The sequence below is a fragment of the Zosterops lateralis genome (assembly GCF_965231275.1).
Source record: "Zosterops lateralis genome assembly, chromosome: 1".
NCBI classification, from domain to species: Eukaryota; Metazoa; Chordata; class Aves; order Passeriformes; family Zosteropidae; genus Zosterops; species Zosterops lateralis.
The window spans coordinates 5,503,118-5,521,073 of record NC_139762.1 but is presented as its reverse complement, the minus strand read 5'-3'; the positions used below and the strand labels follow the sequence as shown (position 1 = coordinate 5,521,073).

Genomic DNA, 17,956 nt, shown 5'->3' with positions numbered 1-17,956 from the left:
GCAGAAAGACCCCTGTTTCAGGGAACCTGGGCCACCTCCTCTGCCAGGGCCAGGTGGCATTGGCAGGGAACAGACTCTTCTCCACAGTGGCTGCAACAGCTGCATTTGCTGAACGACTCAGGAAAGCAAGGTTCAGAGAGGCCAAAACGAGCCCGGAATGATGCAGAGCTGGGAATAGCCCAGAGGAATAAAGGGAATTATGTTAATGGCTGGGCAGAACCAGAGATGAGGAAGGGCAGCCAGTTCATTGTGATTCCAGGGGATGGGAGCTGCCATTTCCTTCATCTTCTGTAGCTTCCTTATGCAACACAAGCAATCCAGGCACAAGACATCCCCCGTTCCCACCAGTTCTGGGTCACCCTGCAGGCTGGGGTGCTAAATGTGGAGAGGACTTGGGGAAGAGGTAAAGGGATGGGACAAATTTGACACAGGGCAATGGTTCTGGAGGCGCAAATGCTTAAATGATCACCAAGAGCCCAAGTCCAGCATTACTCAGCCCATCCCTCATGTAGGAAAAGCATTTGCCTGGGGCCCCTTTGAGATGTCCGTGAGGTGCCCAAAAGCCACTTGGATACTTCTGCTGCCCACAGATCCAGAAGGGCCTTGAAAAGCATGCTGGAAAACAGACCATGGATGCCCCACTGGGGTTGAGTTGACCAGGGCACCCACTAAGAACAGTAATTGTGGAGGAGAGGAAGGAGGGCAGTTGATGTTCTCACCGCTTGTGAGACTAGAAATCTTCCCACTTTCACACCAGCCTGTGTCATCCTGAGGCATTCCTGGACAAAGGAAACTCATTCCCAGCTGCACAGGGCATGCAGAGCTTGGAGCAAACCTCTCAGCTGGAGATGAGCTCTCAGGGCACCATCCTGAGTGCCCTCATAGCTCCATTTCTGCACGCAACTCCTGCAGAGATGCACTCATGGACTGGTTTGGGGTCCTTAAAGAAGGCACCTTAAAGCTCATCCAGTTCCAACCCCCTGCCAGGGACAACTGGGACACCTCCCACCAGACCATGTTACTCAGAGCCCCATCCAACCTGGACCTGATGTCCTCCCACCACCCCAAAGAGAAACACCCCAGGAGTTGCAGATACCACTCAGACAAACCCCTTCCTCAAGACACACCATTCAACCCAGTGACAAGGAAATCACACATCAAAACCCGGCAATGGACAATTTGTTCTTTATTGATTAAAAATTAGACACATGCAGTAAAATACAAAGTCCAAAAAAGGAAAAAAAGCCTGACTATTTTACATCTTTCATTATAATCTACAATACACCAAAGTTGTGAAGAGGATCCGTTTTCATTAACAGAGCATTGTCCTTAAAAGTAGGAACTAACTTAAAATTACCACCTGCTTCCAGGTTCAGATCAGAAATTTGCACAAAAACCAAATTCTTAATGACACTGGAAAACAATTATGAACAGCATTGGCACTTACTGGAACAACATCAGAAAAGACAGTTGTCTAGCACTGTAATAGCCCAAGTAAATATTTTGGATCCCTACCCAAAAGATCTGGAGATCTATAGAGCAAAACCCATCAGCTTCTTCCTCGCTTAATTTCTCCATTAAAGAACTACGGAACCTTGGGTTAGCGTGAGCTCAAGCTCTCTAAGTCCTGGCTTTGGGAAAATGGGGAATAACAATAAATAGATGCTGCATTGTTCCATTTGAGCAGTTTGAGTCCTAACCTTCCTCAGCACCAGTACACAAATGAACGAGGAGGTCCCCAGGGCATGCAGGCAGAGGGAAAATAATACTGTACCACAACTACCTTGTCTCTGTATCCTAAAGGCTCCCAACACATCCACACTGAGCACAGGGTGACGGGAAAATTGAGGTGCCAGCCTGCTCTTCCCAAGCCAACAAGCTCAATGGGAGGACACTGTAGGGAGTGCTTTGTGTCAGGCCACAGGGAATGGTGCCAACACACACCTGGCCAAGCCAGCCACCAACTCCCTGCTATTGGGCAGTCGCTTCCTCGGCTCTGGAGAGCATCGGCTCAGCACCCTGGGATGATCTCACTCCCAAATTCTCATCTTCCTCTCCCTCCCCTTCACACTCACCAGCCATGGGGCTGCAAACAGCCCATGGGGACACACTCAATATCCACCCAGAGGCTACAAGCAACAGGGGCGGTAAAAAAAGAACATGCACAATTCAGGAAGCTTCCACAGCTGCTCATAGAGAACAAGATATAAATACAGATTGTTCATCTGAAGACTTGGAAATTAAAAAAAAACAACAAAACAAAACAAAAAAACCAACAAAACAGAACAAAAGTCCTAACTGAACCTAGTCATTCTGCTCTGTTTCTGCATTGTTTGTGTGTGATGGAAACAAAGCACATTTCCATCTGCGTGTTAAATTACAGACTTATAATTTCTGTGTAGAAAACACTCCAGAGCCAAGAGCAGTTACAAAGGCCAACTGTGAAACAGTAGGAAAAAAAAAGTCAACACCATTTATTATTCACATATTGCATTACAAGTGTCTCTTATCAAACTCAGAGCATAATTTATATTATTCATGTAGAAACTCAACTTCAACAGCACATGGAAAGAAAAGCTAAATACGTGTGTGACAGGGGTGCAGTGAGATCCTGATCAAACGTCGAGGCTTGGGCTGATGCACAGCCCAACGACCCAAGGGATTTAGTGCAGGAGGGACAAACCCAGTGCCCGCTTTTGCCCAGTACAGCCACTCTGTAAAGGTGATTCTTTATTGCTGTAAAACACGACAGGGATGGTTCCACGGGTACCAGCTTGCAAAGGACTGGGGAACACGGTAGGAGGCCAGCCAGGCATGACCAAACTGGGTCACTTTCAGGGACACTTGGAAGTGCATCTGTTCCAAAGGCAGAGTGACATAGATCTCCTCTCCCTGTGACCATGGATAGTGTGTAGATCATCTGAAAGACAAGTTTCCAGGCAGCAATGCCTCCATGGTCTGCTTCAAGAACAGACTACATCTAAGATGCAAAATGAAAGCAGCAGGAAAGACTGCTAAATGTAAATTAAAAGGTTCAGCCCTCATGCCATGCCTGGCACTCATGTGGAGAGAACCAAGATGATAAAGAAGAAAAAAAAAAACAAAAACTTAAGGCAGTTTACAAAGGGAAGCTGACTTCTAACACCTCAAAGTCAAGGATCTTCTCAAAAACACAAACACAAGGGAAGGCAGCTCTCCCTCCTGTGGGTTAAGACTCCGCTTGCTTTCTCAAGTGCAAGCATTCAAACCAGCAGTTTTAAAACACACAGCCGAAGAGAAGCAGATTTCTCAGCACTCCAGGTGACCCAAACCACACGTACATTGGTGTTTCAGATAGAAGGAGAAGCAGGTAAAGAACCAAAAAAAAAAAAAAAAAAAAAAAAAAAAAAAAAAAAAAAAAAAAAAAAAAAAAAAAAATCCGTTCAGTATTAAAACTTGTGCAAAAATAGCAAGTGAAAAAAAATGAAACCACATGTAAGCAAACACTTAGGCAAGATCATCAGAGCAGTGGAACCCCCTGCTTCGTACTCAGTAGTATTTTTCTTTAAAGTAAGGCAATAATAAAATGAACATGCAGGCAATGATGTGTTGGGTCTGCATGTTTGAGATGACAGATACAAAAACATGAGAGTTGTTTACAAAAGGTGTAAACGTCATCGGTAATTTCAGGAAGGTTTGTGATCCTATTAAGGAAAATGTTAAAGCTTCTAGGAAGGGGGCTGTAGTTCAATTCTTTGGCAGTAGTGGTTTGTTTTTTTTTTTAGGCTAACAGAAGCATTACGAATATGCACATGTGGGTTCTCTGTTGGGAAACATCTCCTGGGACCAATGTTTAGCTGATGCTGAGCTGTGCAAATCCTATAAGTTTGCCATCATCTGGAATTTCGGAGCCGTCGACACCAGATGCCTGAAACAAGGAATAGAGATGCAAATAGCAACACACATGCCCTACCTTCCAGCAGAAACCACAAGCAGGTGTATCAGACAGGGTGGGAGGAGGAAGCAGACACAGGACAGCTTTGCACTGTATTCAGCAGCTTGCACTACCCAAAGTTAAAATTGAGTGCTTTTGTATTTTTGCCTTTTTTTAAAAAATAATAATAATAAAAAAATAAACAACCATTAAGGGCTAGGATTGAAGTTTTGCCAATGTCTGCTCCAACAGGACATTATATGTGCAATTACTGGGGCAAAACAAGTGAAAACTCCTTACAGGAAGAGTAAAAATTAAGAACGCTTACTGCTTCACTCTCAATAACCTGGTTACACCTTCACTTTGCCACTGTAACTCCCTCTGAATTTCACCACCTCTGAAAGATTACCCTGCTCTACTCTCAGTTTTGGCTCTCTTCTTTGACCCACCACTCTTATTTTCCTTCTTTGACCCACTACTCTTTATTTTCCTTTTTTCTTCTTCATTTCCCCATTTTCTCCTCAGAGACAATGTATCTGGACCCTCCCTCGTTCTCTTCCTCCAAGAAAGGAGTCTGTGGAAATTCTTAGCCCATCCATCTGCTTGGAAATATTTCTGCAAATGCACATCTCAAGCCCCAAAAATACCTCTTGGCAACATTTATATATATTAATTAGCACATCATCTCATGCTTATTTATGCCAGGTGTTGCTCAGAGGATACAGAGGGAGCCTGCAGTGCCTACAGTCATACAACCAGTAAGAAGCTTTGGGAAAGAAGGGAGGATATAGAGTGCATACATCAGATGCCTGCAGTAGACATCTACATGCAATGCCTTCTCCTTGCAAGGGACAACTTGATCAGTTAGGGAACAGGAATAAATACCAGTCTGAAAGTGATGGATCTGTTTGCCTGGGGCTCTTCCACAATTTTCTGCAAATTAGCTGCAACTGAAATCACACAGACATGAAGAAAATGGGCAAATATTAGGACAGGCTGGAGAAAAACATCCCAAACTCATTAGTCCTCTTTCTATTACTCAACACACTTTGAATTTTTCCGCTGACAAGGAAAGGTTTAGGTCTTAATTAGACTCAGTCTACTTAAACCTAAAGCTTTGAACTGTAAACACGTTGTTATTGTTACTACATTACTCTTTCAGAGGTAGGTATTTTTCCCAGGATGTGATGGGATCAATAGTAATAAATGCCCAACTGCATCTGGAAATCCAGTTAATTTCACACTAGCAGCTTTCCTGTGTACAAGGAACAGCTTTGCTTGCTGCAGTTGGAATACACAGGCAGTGCTGACAGTTTAAAAGTCTCACCTGCTGCACAGGAGGATACATTTATTTAGCAAACTGCTGTTTGAGGCAGCTGTTTCCCCCCATACAACTCAAGCTGGCTGCCCCAGGGAATGTGCACCTCACACTTCCTTCCCCAGCCCTAATTAAACCCAAAAAGACTGGCTCATTTCAGTCCCAGAGCTCTCTTGCACAGGACCTGTGAGCAGGACAGGCTTGTGCAGCAGTTTGGTGATGCATCCCCTGTCAGATGATAATGATTTGGCTAATGCATCAATTAGACTTCATTCTGCAATACAAGGAACATTTGCTTCACAATGTTACCAACTAAATCATCTTCTTGTGAACTGGAGGTTGCCTGCATCTTGGCACAGAACTGTCACCAGAATTGACAGCAGTTGTGCAGGGCCACTGGGTAGAGAACCAAGGCCAGAGGAAATTTTCCTATCACCCACTAATCAGGTCATTTTTAACATGCAAAAAATGACTGAAATGGTTAGAGCAGAAAAAAATAATTTGTCATTACCTATTACCAGATCTCTGCCATCAACAAGACCTGCTGAAATGAGCTCCTGAGACACACCATCTGCAGTATCTGTTGGAGAAAAACCCAAGAGCCATCACCACGGAGCAGCAATTGTCCAGCTGGTGAAGGCACCACACAGAAACCTAAAGGAGCTTCTACAAACCAAACAGCAGAAGTGCTCTTTATGAAAGACATATCAGGGTGCACACCAAGTGCTGTGAAATCACTGAAGGGCTGTACTTTAGCAATATCCATGAGTTTTATAGCAGTGCTCCAAGCCCAGCCACAACAAGCCCTTTAGGAAGGCACTGAGGACAGACTCCCACACAACAGCACAACACCAAACACAAAACTTCCCCTTCACACACTGGAATTTCCCACCAGCTCACCTTTCCCTGGGGTGAATTCAAACCGAATATCATGGAGCTCTTTATTTGAATTCCTGTGGAAAGAAGAGAATTTTATATAAAGGAGACCATTTCATGGCATGATTGGTGGCCAAAAGAGAGTGCTGTCATTGAATAACCAGTCTGTGAATTCATTGCATTCTACCCCCTCAAAGGCAGAAACTCATCACTGGGATGTGCATGTGGAAGCAGCACAGTCTGCCTCCCAACCTGACAGAGCCTGGGCCAGTCCAGCATAGGTGAGTGTCATCTCTGGTACAAGGCCATGTTGTTCCACTGCCTCAGTAACTCACATCCCTCAGCAGAGATATCCTTGGAGCACATGTTTCAGAGCAGGGAAGTGCTCACTGGCTGCAGATGCACACACATTATGGAAGTGATGTTCAGAATCCCCACTCCAATACCTACCAACAACCAGGATGCCTCCAGAGATGAGAGGCAGCTTCTTTGAATGAGAAACAGCATTGTGTGTAATGAGTGTAGAAAGATCCTTCCTTCTGCCTGTTTCTAGTGACAAAGACCAGAATCCACTCCTTGAACTGGGTAAAAGCTCTTCACTCTCAGAACTGGCTGAAGTCTGCAGTTGGGCATGAAGATTAAGATGGTCCAGCACAAAGCCAGAACCTCTGAATCCCTGAATCCTCTGAGGGAACCCAGCTAATTCCTCCTTCCCACTCCATGAAAGTTTAGCAATGTTTATACAAATATCAAAACCTCTTTCAATACACAGATTTTGCCAAACTGAAGTGAATGTGATAAACTGCTTTTCCAGGTTGCAGTTTCAGAAGAGCAGATGAAATCCAAGCTGACAAACAATTAACCACCACCCTATTAATTAAAAGGCACAGAAGAGTGCCAGTGGGCCTCTCTACAAAGGCTGATGTTAACAGAACAGATCAGTTTTGTGTCCTTACCTTAACCTTAATACAAGGTTGATGGGGACTCTCACATCTTCCTGTACCGGAGCTGCAGCAGGGGCTGTAGGTGGGGCCTGCAATAGAATTGCATCATTTTAAAGCAGGTTAACAATTCCTTGCTCTGGTTTTAAAACTAGAGATAACCTTGATCAACTATAGATACAAGTAAAAGTTTAACTCATCATTGGAATCATGGAGCTACAGTGAGAAAGACGACAGACCAATGAACTAGGAGAACTTCACACTTAAACAGGAGGGTCTCTGCAATTGCCTTGAAAAGAGTAAAAGCTGCACAACTTTGAGAAATGCCAAAATGGCAGGAGACTTCAGAAGTGTTAAATGTAAAAAGATTACTTGCTTTGCATTAAAACTTAGAGGTTTTGGCTATTCACGACAGCTTCAAGACCTCCTGTGTTTTTAATCCCTGCCCCAAACATTTGATTTAAAAACCTGATATAGCTGCATCAGGAGAAAAATTAATAGGCAGATTAGCATGTACTCTCAGTTACCATTTTTTTCCATGAGATCAAAGGCTTTAAGAGCCTCTAGCAGCAATTTTAGAGCTGCCTATTTTCAATTCTGAATTAGTTCTGAGAAACTATTGGAATGTGTAATCAAATAATCTCATATTAGTTAGCAGCAGATTTCCAGTAGGGACAATCCAGGAGTTGCCCTGCACTTGTTACAGCACTTGTGATATTTCCAGTACAGAGCTAAGTGTTATTCATTCTCCACCAAAAAAGCCCAAATAAAACAGAGAGGGGTCAGTCACCTGTACTGCCCATGCTGAGATAAGGGTTTCATACCTGCAGGAACAAGACAGACACAACACCAGACTGATAATTTAAGCATAAAAGTCTTGACCAAGTGTTTTTCATCTAGATCACTTGTTTTTTCACATGAGAAAAAAATAACCCTTTGTTTAAGAGTAGAATTTTACTCCAAGGTGCTTTTAGCCCAGCAGTGCAGCTCAAGAGCTTCTGATCACAACCTGGTATTTCTGCTGAAGCTGAAAACCACCAGGTCAGTGAAAACAAACAAGGGTTCACAGAGAAGCCCAGAGCTCTGCAAAACAGTAACCAGTGAGCAACAAGAACCAAAGGAGAGCCATAAAAAAAAAAAGAACACTGACAGAGGAAGAACATATGTAGAGCTATAAAATAGAGTACATTGACACTAAGAGCTATAGAGAAAAACACACTGACCCAAGTTCATGAAATTGAGGTTAGGACAAGATGCCAATAAATAAGATATCGGGCACTAGTGGCAGATATTCTGCTAATGCATTTCCCAAATGTCACTGACACCAACATTGCTCCAGCCTTCACTGCTGCATAAAATTCAGGGATTAAATACTGGCCTTTTAAAAGATATTTGAACGAGGTTGATTTAAGTATTAAAACTATTTTAATATTGCCAAGAATATGTCAAACCTCCACTGTTTCAGACTGTTCTAGCACATCTGGTGTAGAACAGCCAAGGGCAAAGCTGAAAGCTGCAGGAAGGGTGTCTGTTCTTACCTGGGCTGCTGCTGGGGCTGCTGCTGCTGCTGGGGCTGCTGCTGCTGCTGGGGCTGCTGGAGGAGCCTGGCTGGGTGGAGGTACAGCAGTTGGAGGTTGTGCAGGTGCTTGTCCTGCAGCCTGAGGTAGTTCAGTAGGTGCCTGTGCTGGAGCAGTGAGTGAAGGACCTGGAGGCTCAGCTGATGGAAACAGCTGCAAGCAAAAAGGAGCTTCAGTGAGAAAAGGAACTCAAGTGTTCTGATTCAAGCACCAGCTTTCCCTGAAGTGCTTGTCTGCCACATAAATCACTTAGAGAAGTTCAGTGCCAAGGGCATTCCCAAGCCTCCAGGGCACTAACGCTGATCCCAAGTTGGTCTTCAGGAGTTTAATGTGTCTTTATGTCCAGGGACCCATTCTGAACTGACATTTCCAAGTTTTACTCACCAGTAAACCAAGATACCAGCAGGTTGTGGATCTTGGACAAAATTTACACGCTATGGCAAGGCTGCATGTACATAGATGTATCCAGCTGGGATGAGAGCACCCTATTCTTCAGTCTCCCTCTTTCCTGGAATTTGAGTCCTACTTATTTTTCCAAGTAGCCATGCCCTCAGAGCAGAGCAGAGCAGCCCTGCTTTGACTTGTAGTTCCTTTCAGGAAACAAACCTCAGCAAAGCAGTGAGATAACTATCAACAACTGAGCCTTTCACCAAGCAAATTCAGAGTAATTTGGGTATCAATGGAAAGTGAATTCAGAGTTTCTCAAATCACACTAGAGAAGATTTAGGATTGGACTTTACTTTAGTCTCCTGCAAAAAACAAAACCAACCAAACAAAAAAAACCCCATATGAAATTCATTTGAGGGTGGGGAAAAACAGCTAAATGGAAGTTTAATCTCTTTTTTACCTCTTGTTATTCAGTACAGAGAAACTAATTTTGGCATGGGAGCCAAAGAACTGTCAGCTTGATGGCACTTCAGTGTGCCCTGCAGCTTACTCTGACAGGTTGTAGGAAATATAGATCATCTTCAATGCTGGAAACCTGGACAGGAGACCTCCAATGGGAAAATTCATCCCAAAGGGATTCTGGTTTTCAGTTTTGTTTTTTTTAATTTAGAATTTATGTCAAATTACAGTGCCAGAACTGTCGTCTTTCTCAAAATCTCCCTTTATAAACACTTCTTGGAAATGAAGGAAGAACGGGACAGTCCAATCCAAGACAAATTTCTAGGAGACAGCTCTGTTTATCTTTCAACACAGGTAGGGAAAAGACAGACATAGCACAGTCTCTGGCAGATAAGCTGTCCCTATCATTGAAAGATGAGACATACTAATATTCCTCATGTAAGAAACAGTTCAGAACTGAAGAAACATGATAAATTACAACTGAAGTCATGTTTGCTATCAAACACTACTACAGAATTCTTTCACAGCTCTGAGCACAGGTTCCAAACCAAAGAATTAGACAATGCAAACCAAACATCCTAAAGTTGTGTTCTGTTGGGTTTGTGTAGTTTGGGTTTTTTCTTAAGGAGGAAATGAAAAGACAGTTGTTTTGCTTAGATTATTCTTGTGACCAATCCATTACCTTGTAACAAAGAGACTTTTGCCACAGCAAGCAGACAAGACATACAACAAATATCAAAAAGAGCTCTTGACTTTACACGGCCAAGGATTCTTTTTATAGGGAGCTCTTCAAACTGGCTTCTACTTCATACAATATTGCCTTCAAAGGCTAACAAAGCATGTTTCTTGAAACAACAACAATAACAAGGAGTCATCTTTTCAAGAAGGAATTTGCAATTATAACTTACCTCGGAATTCTGTACAGGTTCTTTCACTCTGGGGGACTAAAAAACAGAGAGAAAGATGTCATTGCCTAGACCACAGTGAAGCTTTCTGACTAGGAGGACTTGTCAGAACTATACTGAACATGAGAAATCTACATAATTGCATCAAGTTACACATGTGTATTAAGATGCACGATAAAAGGGACACCACACAATTTGTTGTGACATCCAGAAGCACAGCCACATTTCACACCCTGCAGTCAGCATTTCCACAGGGGCACACAATACCCTGAGTTGCTATTACTGGTACTCATTAGCAAAGTCCAGGACTCTTGAAGATCACTCAGACTAGATCAAATTACTTAAGCATCAAGATGGGAAAATCCATTTTAAGCTACTCAAGTCTGGCAGAAAAAGACACATGGATCTGCCTGGCAGAATTCTGCTAGAAAACAAGTTCCCTTCACTTACTTAGGAAGTTTCCAAAACAACTTGCTTAAAACATACAGAACCTTTGTAGGGGGGGAGGGGGAAATCAGCCTTGCTTGTGCTGCTTTTCAGAAGAAAATCCCTGGCCTGCTCCCCCTGCCCTTGGACCCTGCATTCTGCTGTACTCTTTGTGAGAGAAAGCAGAGAACTGACAGGTGGGTGTACACTCAGCAGTGGAACAAAGAGACCAGTGGAACAAATGGGGAAAGCGCAGGTAAAGCAACGTGACCAACTTTTGCTTATCAGTAAAACAAAGGTAACACTGCACTAGCTGTTTCACATGAGCAGGGAGGAATTGCCAAGTACTCCTGGAAAGTCCTGCAATTAAGAAAGCCTGCAACTTTGACTTCCAACAAGCCCAATTATTATGTGGAGATAGGTGGGATGGTTTGGTCAGTGCTGGGAATAAAAAAAAAAAAACTGTTCTATCTCCACATCATGTTCTAACAGGTTGCTGTTTGGACAATACAAGCTGGACAACAGGACATTAAGGCTCATCATGCCCCTACTCTGAGAGTTTCTCCACTAATAGAGGCCACTACCTTAATGAGTGCAGATCAAAGCAATTTGCAACATATGACTCAGAGGCTTCTTGTGAGAGAAGTTTAAGAAGTCTTACTCCCAGAACAGCAAGTTTCAAAAAGGCCTCTGCACAGGGGTAGAAGGAACAGTTCCCTCAGCATGACTTTGTGTAGGCAGTGTCAGGGAAAAAGTCACACAGCGAGAAAGATAAAGCCTGAAATCCATCTCAGTGTGCTCAGCCTTCACCTGACAGTTACCAGGTGGGATGAAAACCATGGCATTGATCCCAGAGAAATATCCCTCCTCCACATCTGCAGGCCACAGCTGCTGCAATGTTCTTCCAGGAACAAAGACCATATCCAAGAGTACCTGGATACCTCAAGGAATTACACAAAAGGAACTTATCTGGAAGATCAGTGTGCTAAGCAAGTGCAGGTGAGCATGGAAACACTGGCCCTGCCCCTCTGTGACAGCTGATCCAGATAAATGACACACAGGAGTGCTGAGAGCCAGCTGAATATGAGCCAGCAAGTGCCCAGGTGGCCAAGAAGACCAATGGCACCCGGCCTGTATAAGGAATAGTGTGGCCAGCAGGACTAGGGCAGGGATTGTGTTTTGTACTCAGCATTGATGAGGCACCTTGAGTGCTGTGTTCAGTTCTGGGCCCCTCACTACCAAAATGACATTGAGGGGCTGGAGCAAGTCCAGAGAAGGGCAATGGAGCTGGGAATGGCTCTGGAGAAGCAGAGGGAGCCTTGGGGTGTCTCAGCCTGGAGGAAAGGAGGCTCAGGGGAGACCTCCTCACTCTCCACAATTCCCTGACAGGAGGGGGCAGCCAGGTGGAGATCAGGCTCTTTTCCCAGGTAACAAATGAAAAGAAGAAATGGCTTCAGGTTGTACGAGGGGGGGTTTAAATTGGATATTAGGAAAGATTTCTTCACTGAAAGGGTGCTCAGGGAAGTGGTAGAGTCACCACGTCTGGAGGTGGTCAGAAAACAAAGAGGTGGCACTTGGGAACAGGGTTTTGTGGTGAACACAGTGGTTCTGGGCTGTCAGTTGGATTCAACAATCCTGGAGGCCATTTCCAACCTCAACAATTCTATGATTTTATGAAACACATGGACAGAAAGAAAACTGGACAAACACTAAAAATCATTTACCTAAGGCACAAATAGGATGACTTGGGGAATTAGTGCTAACTAATTTTCGCTTGTGTAATCAAAGATGATGAGAGTAAGCAGTGAACTGTGACCACACAACTCATCACTGCACAGATTTATTGGGAAACAGAGGGTGCACAATTTAAAAACCCACAGAGCACAACTGCTTTAATTTGAATTCAAAGTTTTAAATGAAGAGAGGAAGTTCAGAAGGTCTTTATGTCCAAAAAACAATGTTGATCTAGCAAGTCACCATATTCAGTGAATTGAAGAGGTATTTCTGGCTCTGAGTATAATAAATATTTGCCTGCTTTCAGGTGCAGTCCTAGGAAGAGACATGTAAAATGCATGTTTGCACATATTAAATTCACCCTATTTTTTCTGTAAAGTGGAAACAAGTAAAAAAATCCATCACTTTTCATTTATGTAGATGATTTTATGCAGGTTAATATTTCAGTATTTTGGCACATTAAGTCAATTCACAGGGCCTCCTTTTACTTTCTGGCTGACAGCAGTAAAATGCAGGTACAGATGGAATCACAGAACAACAAAATGTTTTGGGTTGGAAAGGACCTTTAAAAATCCTCTACTCCACCTCCACTGCAATGGGCAGGGAAAAAAAAAAAAAGGTGCCACCTAGTTAACACAAGTTATTCTATCCAACAACTTGGTTAAAATTGCAGAGGGATTTACAGACAGGTAGAATTTATACCAAGTGTTTGAAATACGACCAAAAACGCAAGATAAACACTAATCCTCAATAACACCACCGTATTCATGGCAAAAATTGGCAGTTTGCATACAAGTCTTTGGACTGCTTGAAAAGGAATCAAATGCAAGTGCCCAGGCAGAAATGTAGTGAGGTCTGAGGTGCTGCAGTGCCCTTCCTGACATCCTGAAGCATACAGGTGCCCCAGAGTGCTGTGGTACACATGGGCTGCCTCCAAAATGATAATACACATCTGCTGGGAGGTAACTGAATTAAGACCTACTGCTCCAACATCCATCCTAAAGGTTTGCTGAATGGAGACCTACAAGTAAGGGCTAAGCACAGCCCAAATGAAAGTGATCAGGACAGGCAGCAGTACAAGGAAAATATATCAAAGCATCAAGAAAAAACTGCCTTGGAAAGGAGCTTGTAAACACGTGTGTCAATCTGTTTTTTCCTGCCTAAGAGGAATGAAACAAGTAACTACTGTTCAAAACACAGTAAATAGTGTTAAGCCATGGTACCCTGGGCTTTCAGACAAGATACAACAAGTTTTAAATAATCTCTGGAACAGAATTAGGGTCTTTTAGAATATTGCCTCCTAAAATTTGATCGTATTCTAGACTACAAAAGGAATTTAGAAGAATTCAGCTTATAAAGCATCAAAGAATTTCAGTAGTAGCCACCTGGTACCAAGAGATTTTCCTTGTTCACGTATAATACGAAGCTGGACACAATAAGCTCTTTAAGAAGTCACAAGAGTTGCTGTCACAAATAATGCATTTACTGTATCAAGTGGCTTTTAAAAACCCAAGCATTTCAAAAGATGCTGATAAGATGCAAAATCTTATATTTAATATTTAAGTGTCTATTCATAACAGCAACAGAAGCCAAGACTAATGAAAGAGAAATGAGAGAAGCTGTAAAGGGATAAATGCTTCAAACCAATGCTGCTTTTTTCCCTTTCATACTGAAAAGCTTTCTCTAAAAATCCCTCACTGTCTCACTAATTCAATTACAGGATGATTAAAACACAGAGTCCACTTCCAGCCACCTGCTGTAGTGAAAAGGGACCAGGCAAACCATTATAGGCAAAACACACACAGGTGACTTCTGGGGGAAAACAACCTGAGAATTCATTGTAATCTTTCAGCTGATCATTATACATTACTCCTCTGAGTTGTTAGAGGATTTGTACATGTGTTGTGAGAGGGGAAAGTGATGTTTTCTTGAGGATTTTCAAGCACAAGATTAATCACTCCTGTGACTTGAGGGATGCTGTGAGGTTTTCTGGCAGGATTAATTGATTTCAGTGTAACTGGGGGGGCAGAACCAGGCCTTGTATGTTTCAGGAATCTGCCATAAGAACAGGACCTATTGATTTCAGCTCCATCCTGGAGAGGGCAGTAGGATAAAACCTCTCCTGACACTTCCAGAAGAAAGCATCTCAAGCAGTCAGCACCCTTAAAGGGAATATCCTAGCTGCACTGAATTAGTATGCTGAGCTGGCAGCAGGCTGTCTGAATTAACATTTCCAATTATGCTGAACATCCCTGAATGAGACCAGCTGTGCCCCACCACAATGACAGAAAAGATCAATACAATTTCTTCAACCTTCAGTCTGCTTTCTGTGCTTCAGCTCCCAACTCGAGGGAAGGGATTACAGCTTGCTGTGTTTCATGCTTAAGGCCATGTGCTCCCCAAATATTTTTAGACCTACCACAACTGGAAAGCAAAACAGAGACAGTGGAGTTTGAGGACCCACCCTGAGCTGTGAAATTGCTGCTCTGCCTTCCTCACTTTCTTCATCAAGCTCATCATCACTCCATTCCCAGCCACCATCTTCAGTCTTGTGAAGACGCCCACTGGAGCCTGGGACCCTCCGGACCTGCTCAGCACAAGGACACAGAACTTACATCCCAAGTAAACAGTTTCTACAGTTGATTTTAGAAGAAATAGCACCAGAACATCTTCAGGTTCCATCACCTGCCATGCTGTTTGAATATTTTATTGAAATGAACAGCTCTACCTAGGAAAAGCTGTATTGCAGTAGTTATCATTAAAAATGTGAATACAAGCACAAAAAATAGTACAACTGTACCAGCAAGAGCCCAGGAGGTTTTCAGTACCTTTTTGGATCTTTCAGTGATTGTTGGTGCTCTCTGCAACATCTTCTCTTGTAAAAACTCTTTATTCTGCAAAGAAAAAAATACCAAACATTTACATTGCTGAAAATGTCCTTTGATGCCTTCACTGTCTCTGATAAAGTAACTGTTAAGCTGTTTCTAGCAGAAATTGGTTTACATGTTTCATCCCTATTCCCCCAAGGATATTAACCACTCCTCTGCTTTGGGCTGCAGTATGTGATGTTTCATCCTAAATACCTTTACAGTTAACAGTGACACTCTCCTTATGCAAAGTGACATGGAATTAACAACTGAGGAGCTGGATATTATTCTGATTTATTTGGAAATATCCATATTATACTGCAGTATCTGGTACCCTGCTGAGGCACTTGGCATTCTTCCACTTGCAGATACTAGACCACCTGGATCCAACCCCTTTGCTTTATCTTACTCCTGAATTTATGCCTGTCCAACTGCCAAAGGCAAACCTCAGATATCAGACAGGCTGGGATGCAGGAATCCTTCAATGCTGGAGTAAACAGAAATTGGGGCAGCAAGATTTAAAGTGGCTGAAAAAATGTACAGCATTTATGTTTAGAGAGGAAGTAAATGCAGAGACAGACTGAATATTGGGGAACTGTTATGATGCTTCATTGTATTAAATTTCCAGTTCAGCAGGCTGCTCCAGACTGGCCAATGTGGGCTCCTGAGAATACAATTTTCTCACTGCTGAACTGTGGGGCCAAACTTGTGGCAGCAGAGGAAGCAGGACAGTCCAGCCCTGTAATTTGGCTGGATATTCCACACCAGAGCAATTGGAAAGCTCTGCTGTCCCTGCCCACGCAGAGCTCCCAGAACTCCCCCAGGATGAAGAGTCTCAAGACACACTCTGTCATTCCTGATAAGTGGCTCCCAGCATTATCAAACCATACTTTCACATAACCTAGATGGTATTTAAATATATGACTCAATATAGATGTTTGTAGAAGCTGCACTCTTCAGCCCTCAAGGTCCAGCTGTCAGTTTGGCAGTGGCTGATGTGTGACAGTAATTTAACCCCAAGTGTGAACTAGCACACGTTTCCATTTCAGATGCTGGGTTAAGCATTGCCTCATTTACAATAATGTTAATTTTCTATCACCACCTATGCTAATATGTCTCCAGCAGCTTAATGAAAGCATGAAGGAGATTTAACACACAATGAAGTGTAACATGAACCAGAACTTGCAGAACCAAATGGAGAAAGGTCAGCAATGTGTAAACCATCTTGTCACTTTGGACACCAATATATGTGCATCCAGCATACAGATGCAGACTAATCAGCTGCCTAAAATCCCACTATGGACAGTGGAGCCCCAGTTAATACTGTCAAGAGCCCAGACATCAATTAAACTTGCCCTAAAGCAAATGTCTGCATTTCATCAACTGGATCACCCTCCAGAGTTCCCTGGTTCATACAATTATCAAATCACACAACACCCTGAGTCAGAGCTCCTGGCCCTGCACAGACCACCTCAACAATCCCATCTGAGAGTGTTGTCCAAATGTTCCTGGAGCTCTGGCAGCCTTGAGCCCATGACCATTTCCTGAGGAGCCTGTTCAGTGCTCACCACTCTCTAGGGAAAGAACCTTTCCCTAATATCCAAACTAAATATCCCCTGACACAGCCTCAGGCCATTCCCTCGGGTCCTGTCACTGGTCACCAAAGAGATCAGCACTTGCCCTTGTGCTTCTCCTCATGAAGAGAAGTGCAACTGCCCCTGAGTCGCACTTGTTAAGATTCCTGTCACCTTTAACAGGGCATCCAGCTCCTGTACAGATACCTGGTGTGGACAATCCTATGTAAGCATCTTAATCTGGGAGTTGAAAACTACTCTGATTAATCGGTGATGCTGCTGTGCTATGCCAAGTATGCTGTCTCTTTTTGACAGTTTAATCTGTATTCTGCCATAAATCCAGTGTACTTTGATCACACACACAAAAAAAAAGCAAACAGAATACATTGCCCATGGAAATGCAAATCCTGCCCTGTGTCACTGCTGTCTGTCTCCTGCAGTAAGACCTTGCACGTTGCATATGCACTAATCTCCAGGCAGTAATTACATAATGCTCACTGGCAGTTCACTCCAAGGCTAGAAATGGGAGTTTCCCATTGTTTTGTATCACAGGATCTTCACCTTCCATAAGACAACACGGGGTGAAATATCTTTAGGTAGCTCTTGCACAGTGGCCCCCATTCAATCCCTTGCACACAGATTGATTATAGAGCTTACTAAAATCTAAGTTACACTTGCTGCACAGTGAGACCTTTATGGTTGGACAGGGAGCCAGAATGGCACCATTACAAAGGAAGAACAAATCCAAAAGGCACTGAAAGACATTTAAATGCTCAAGAATTCCTAGATAATTTCTGTTAACAACAGCATACACAGGAGATACAGAAGGGGGATTTTATTCTGCTCCTTCACAATGACCCATTCAACTCACTCAGCTCTGCTGGCTCCAAGTGAAAGAGCCCACACTCCTGCCAGTAAAGCTGTCACCCACACCTATCGTGCTTCTGAAAAGTCCTTTCCACAGCCTCTGCACAAATCA

At 43.2% G+C, this 17,956-nt stretch overlaps 1 protein-coding gene across 1 annotated transcript in view; it reads right to left on the bottom strand.

Moving 5' to 3' along the window:
- Positions 1–3,705: 3,705 nt before the first annotated feature.
- OXSR1 (oxidative stress responsive kinase 1) overlaps positions 3,706–17,956 on the bottom strand; it is an 85,715-nt gene continuing 71,464 nt past the window's right edge. Inside the window, exons 10-18 of the mRNA XM_083880964.1 lie at positions 15,365–15,430; positions 15,001–15,123; positions 10,380–10,415; positions 8,587–8,778; positions 7,064–7,140; positions 6,132–6,184; positions 5,743–5,811; positions 4,799–4,863; positions 3,706–3,907 (exon numbers count right to left, since the gene is read on the bottom strand). Of these exons, the coding sequence (XP_083737090.1) occupies positions 3,833–3,907; positions 4,799–4,863; positions 5,743–5,811; positions 6,132–6,184; positions 7,064–7,140; positions 8,587–8,778; positions 10,380–10,415; positions 15,001–15,123; positions 15,365–15,430 (756 nt within the window). The 3' untranslated portion in view covers positions 3,706–3,832. The remainder of the gene's footprint in view (positions 3,908–4,798; positions 4,864–5,742; positions 5,812–6,131; positions 6,185–7,063; positions 7,141–8,586; positions 8,779–10,379; positions 10,416–15,000; positions 15,124–15,364; positions 15,431–17,956) is intronic.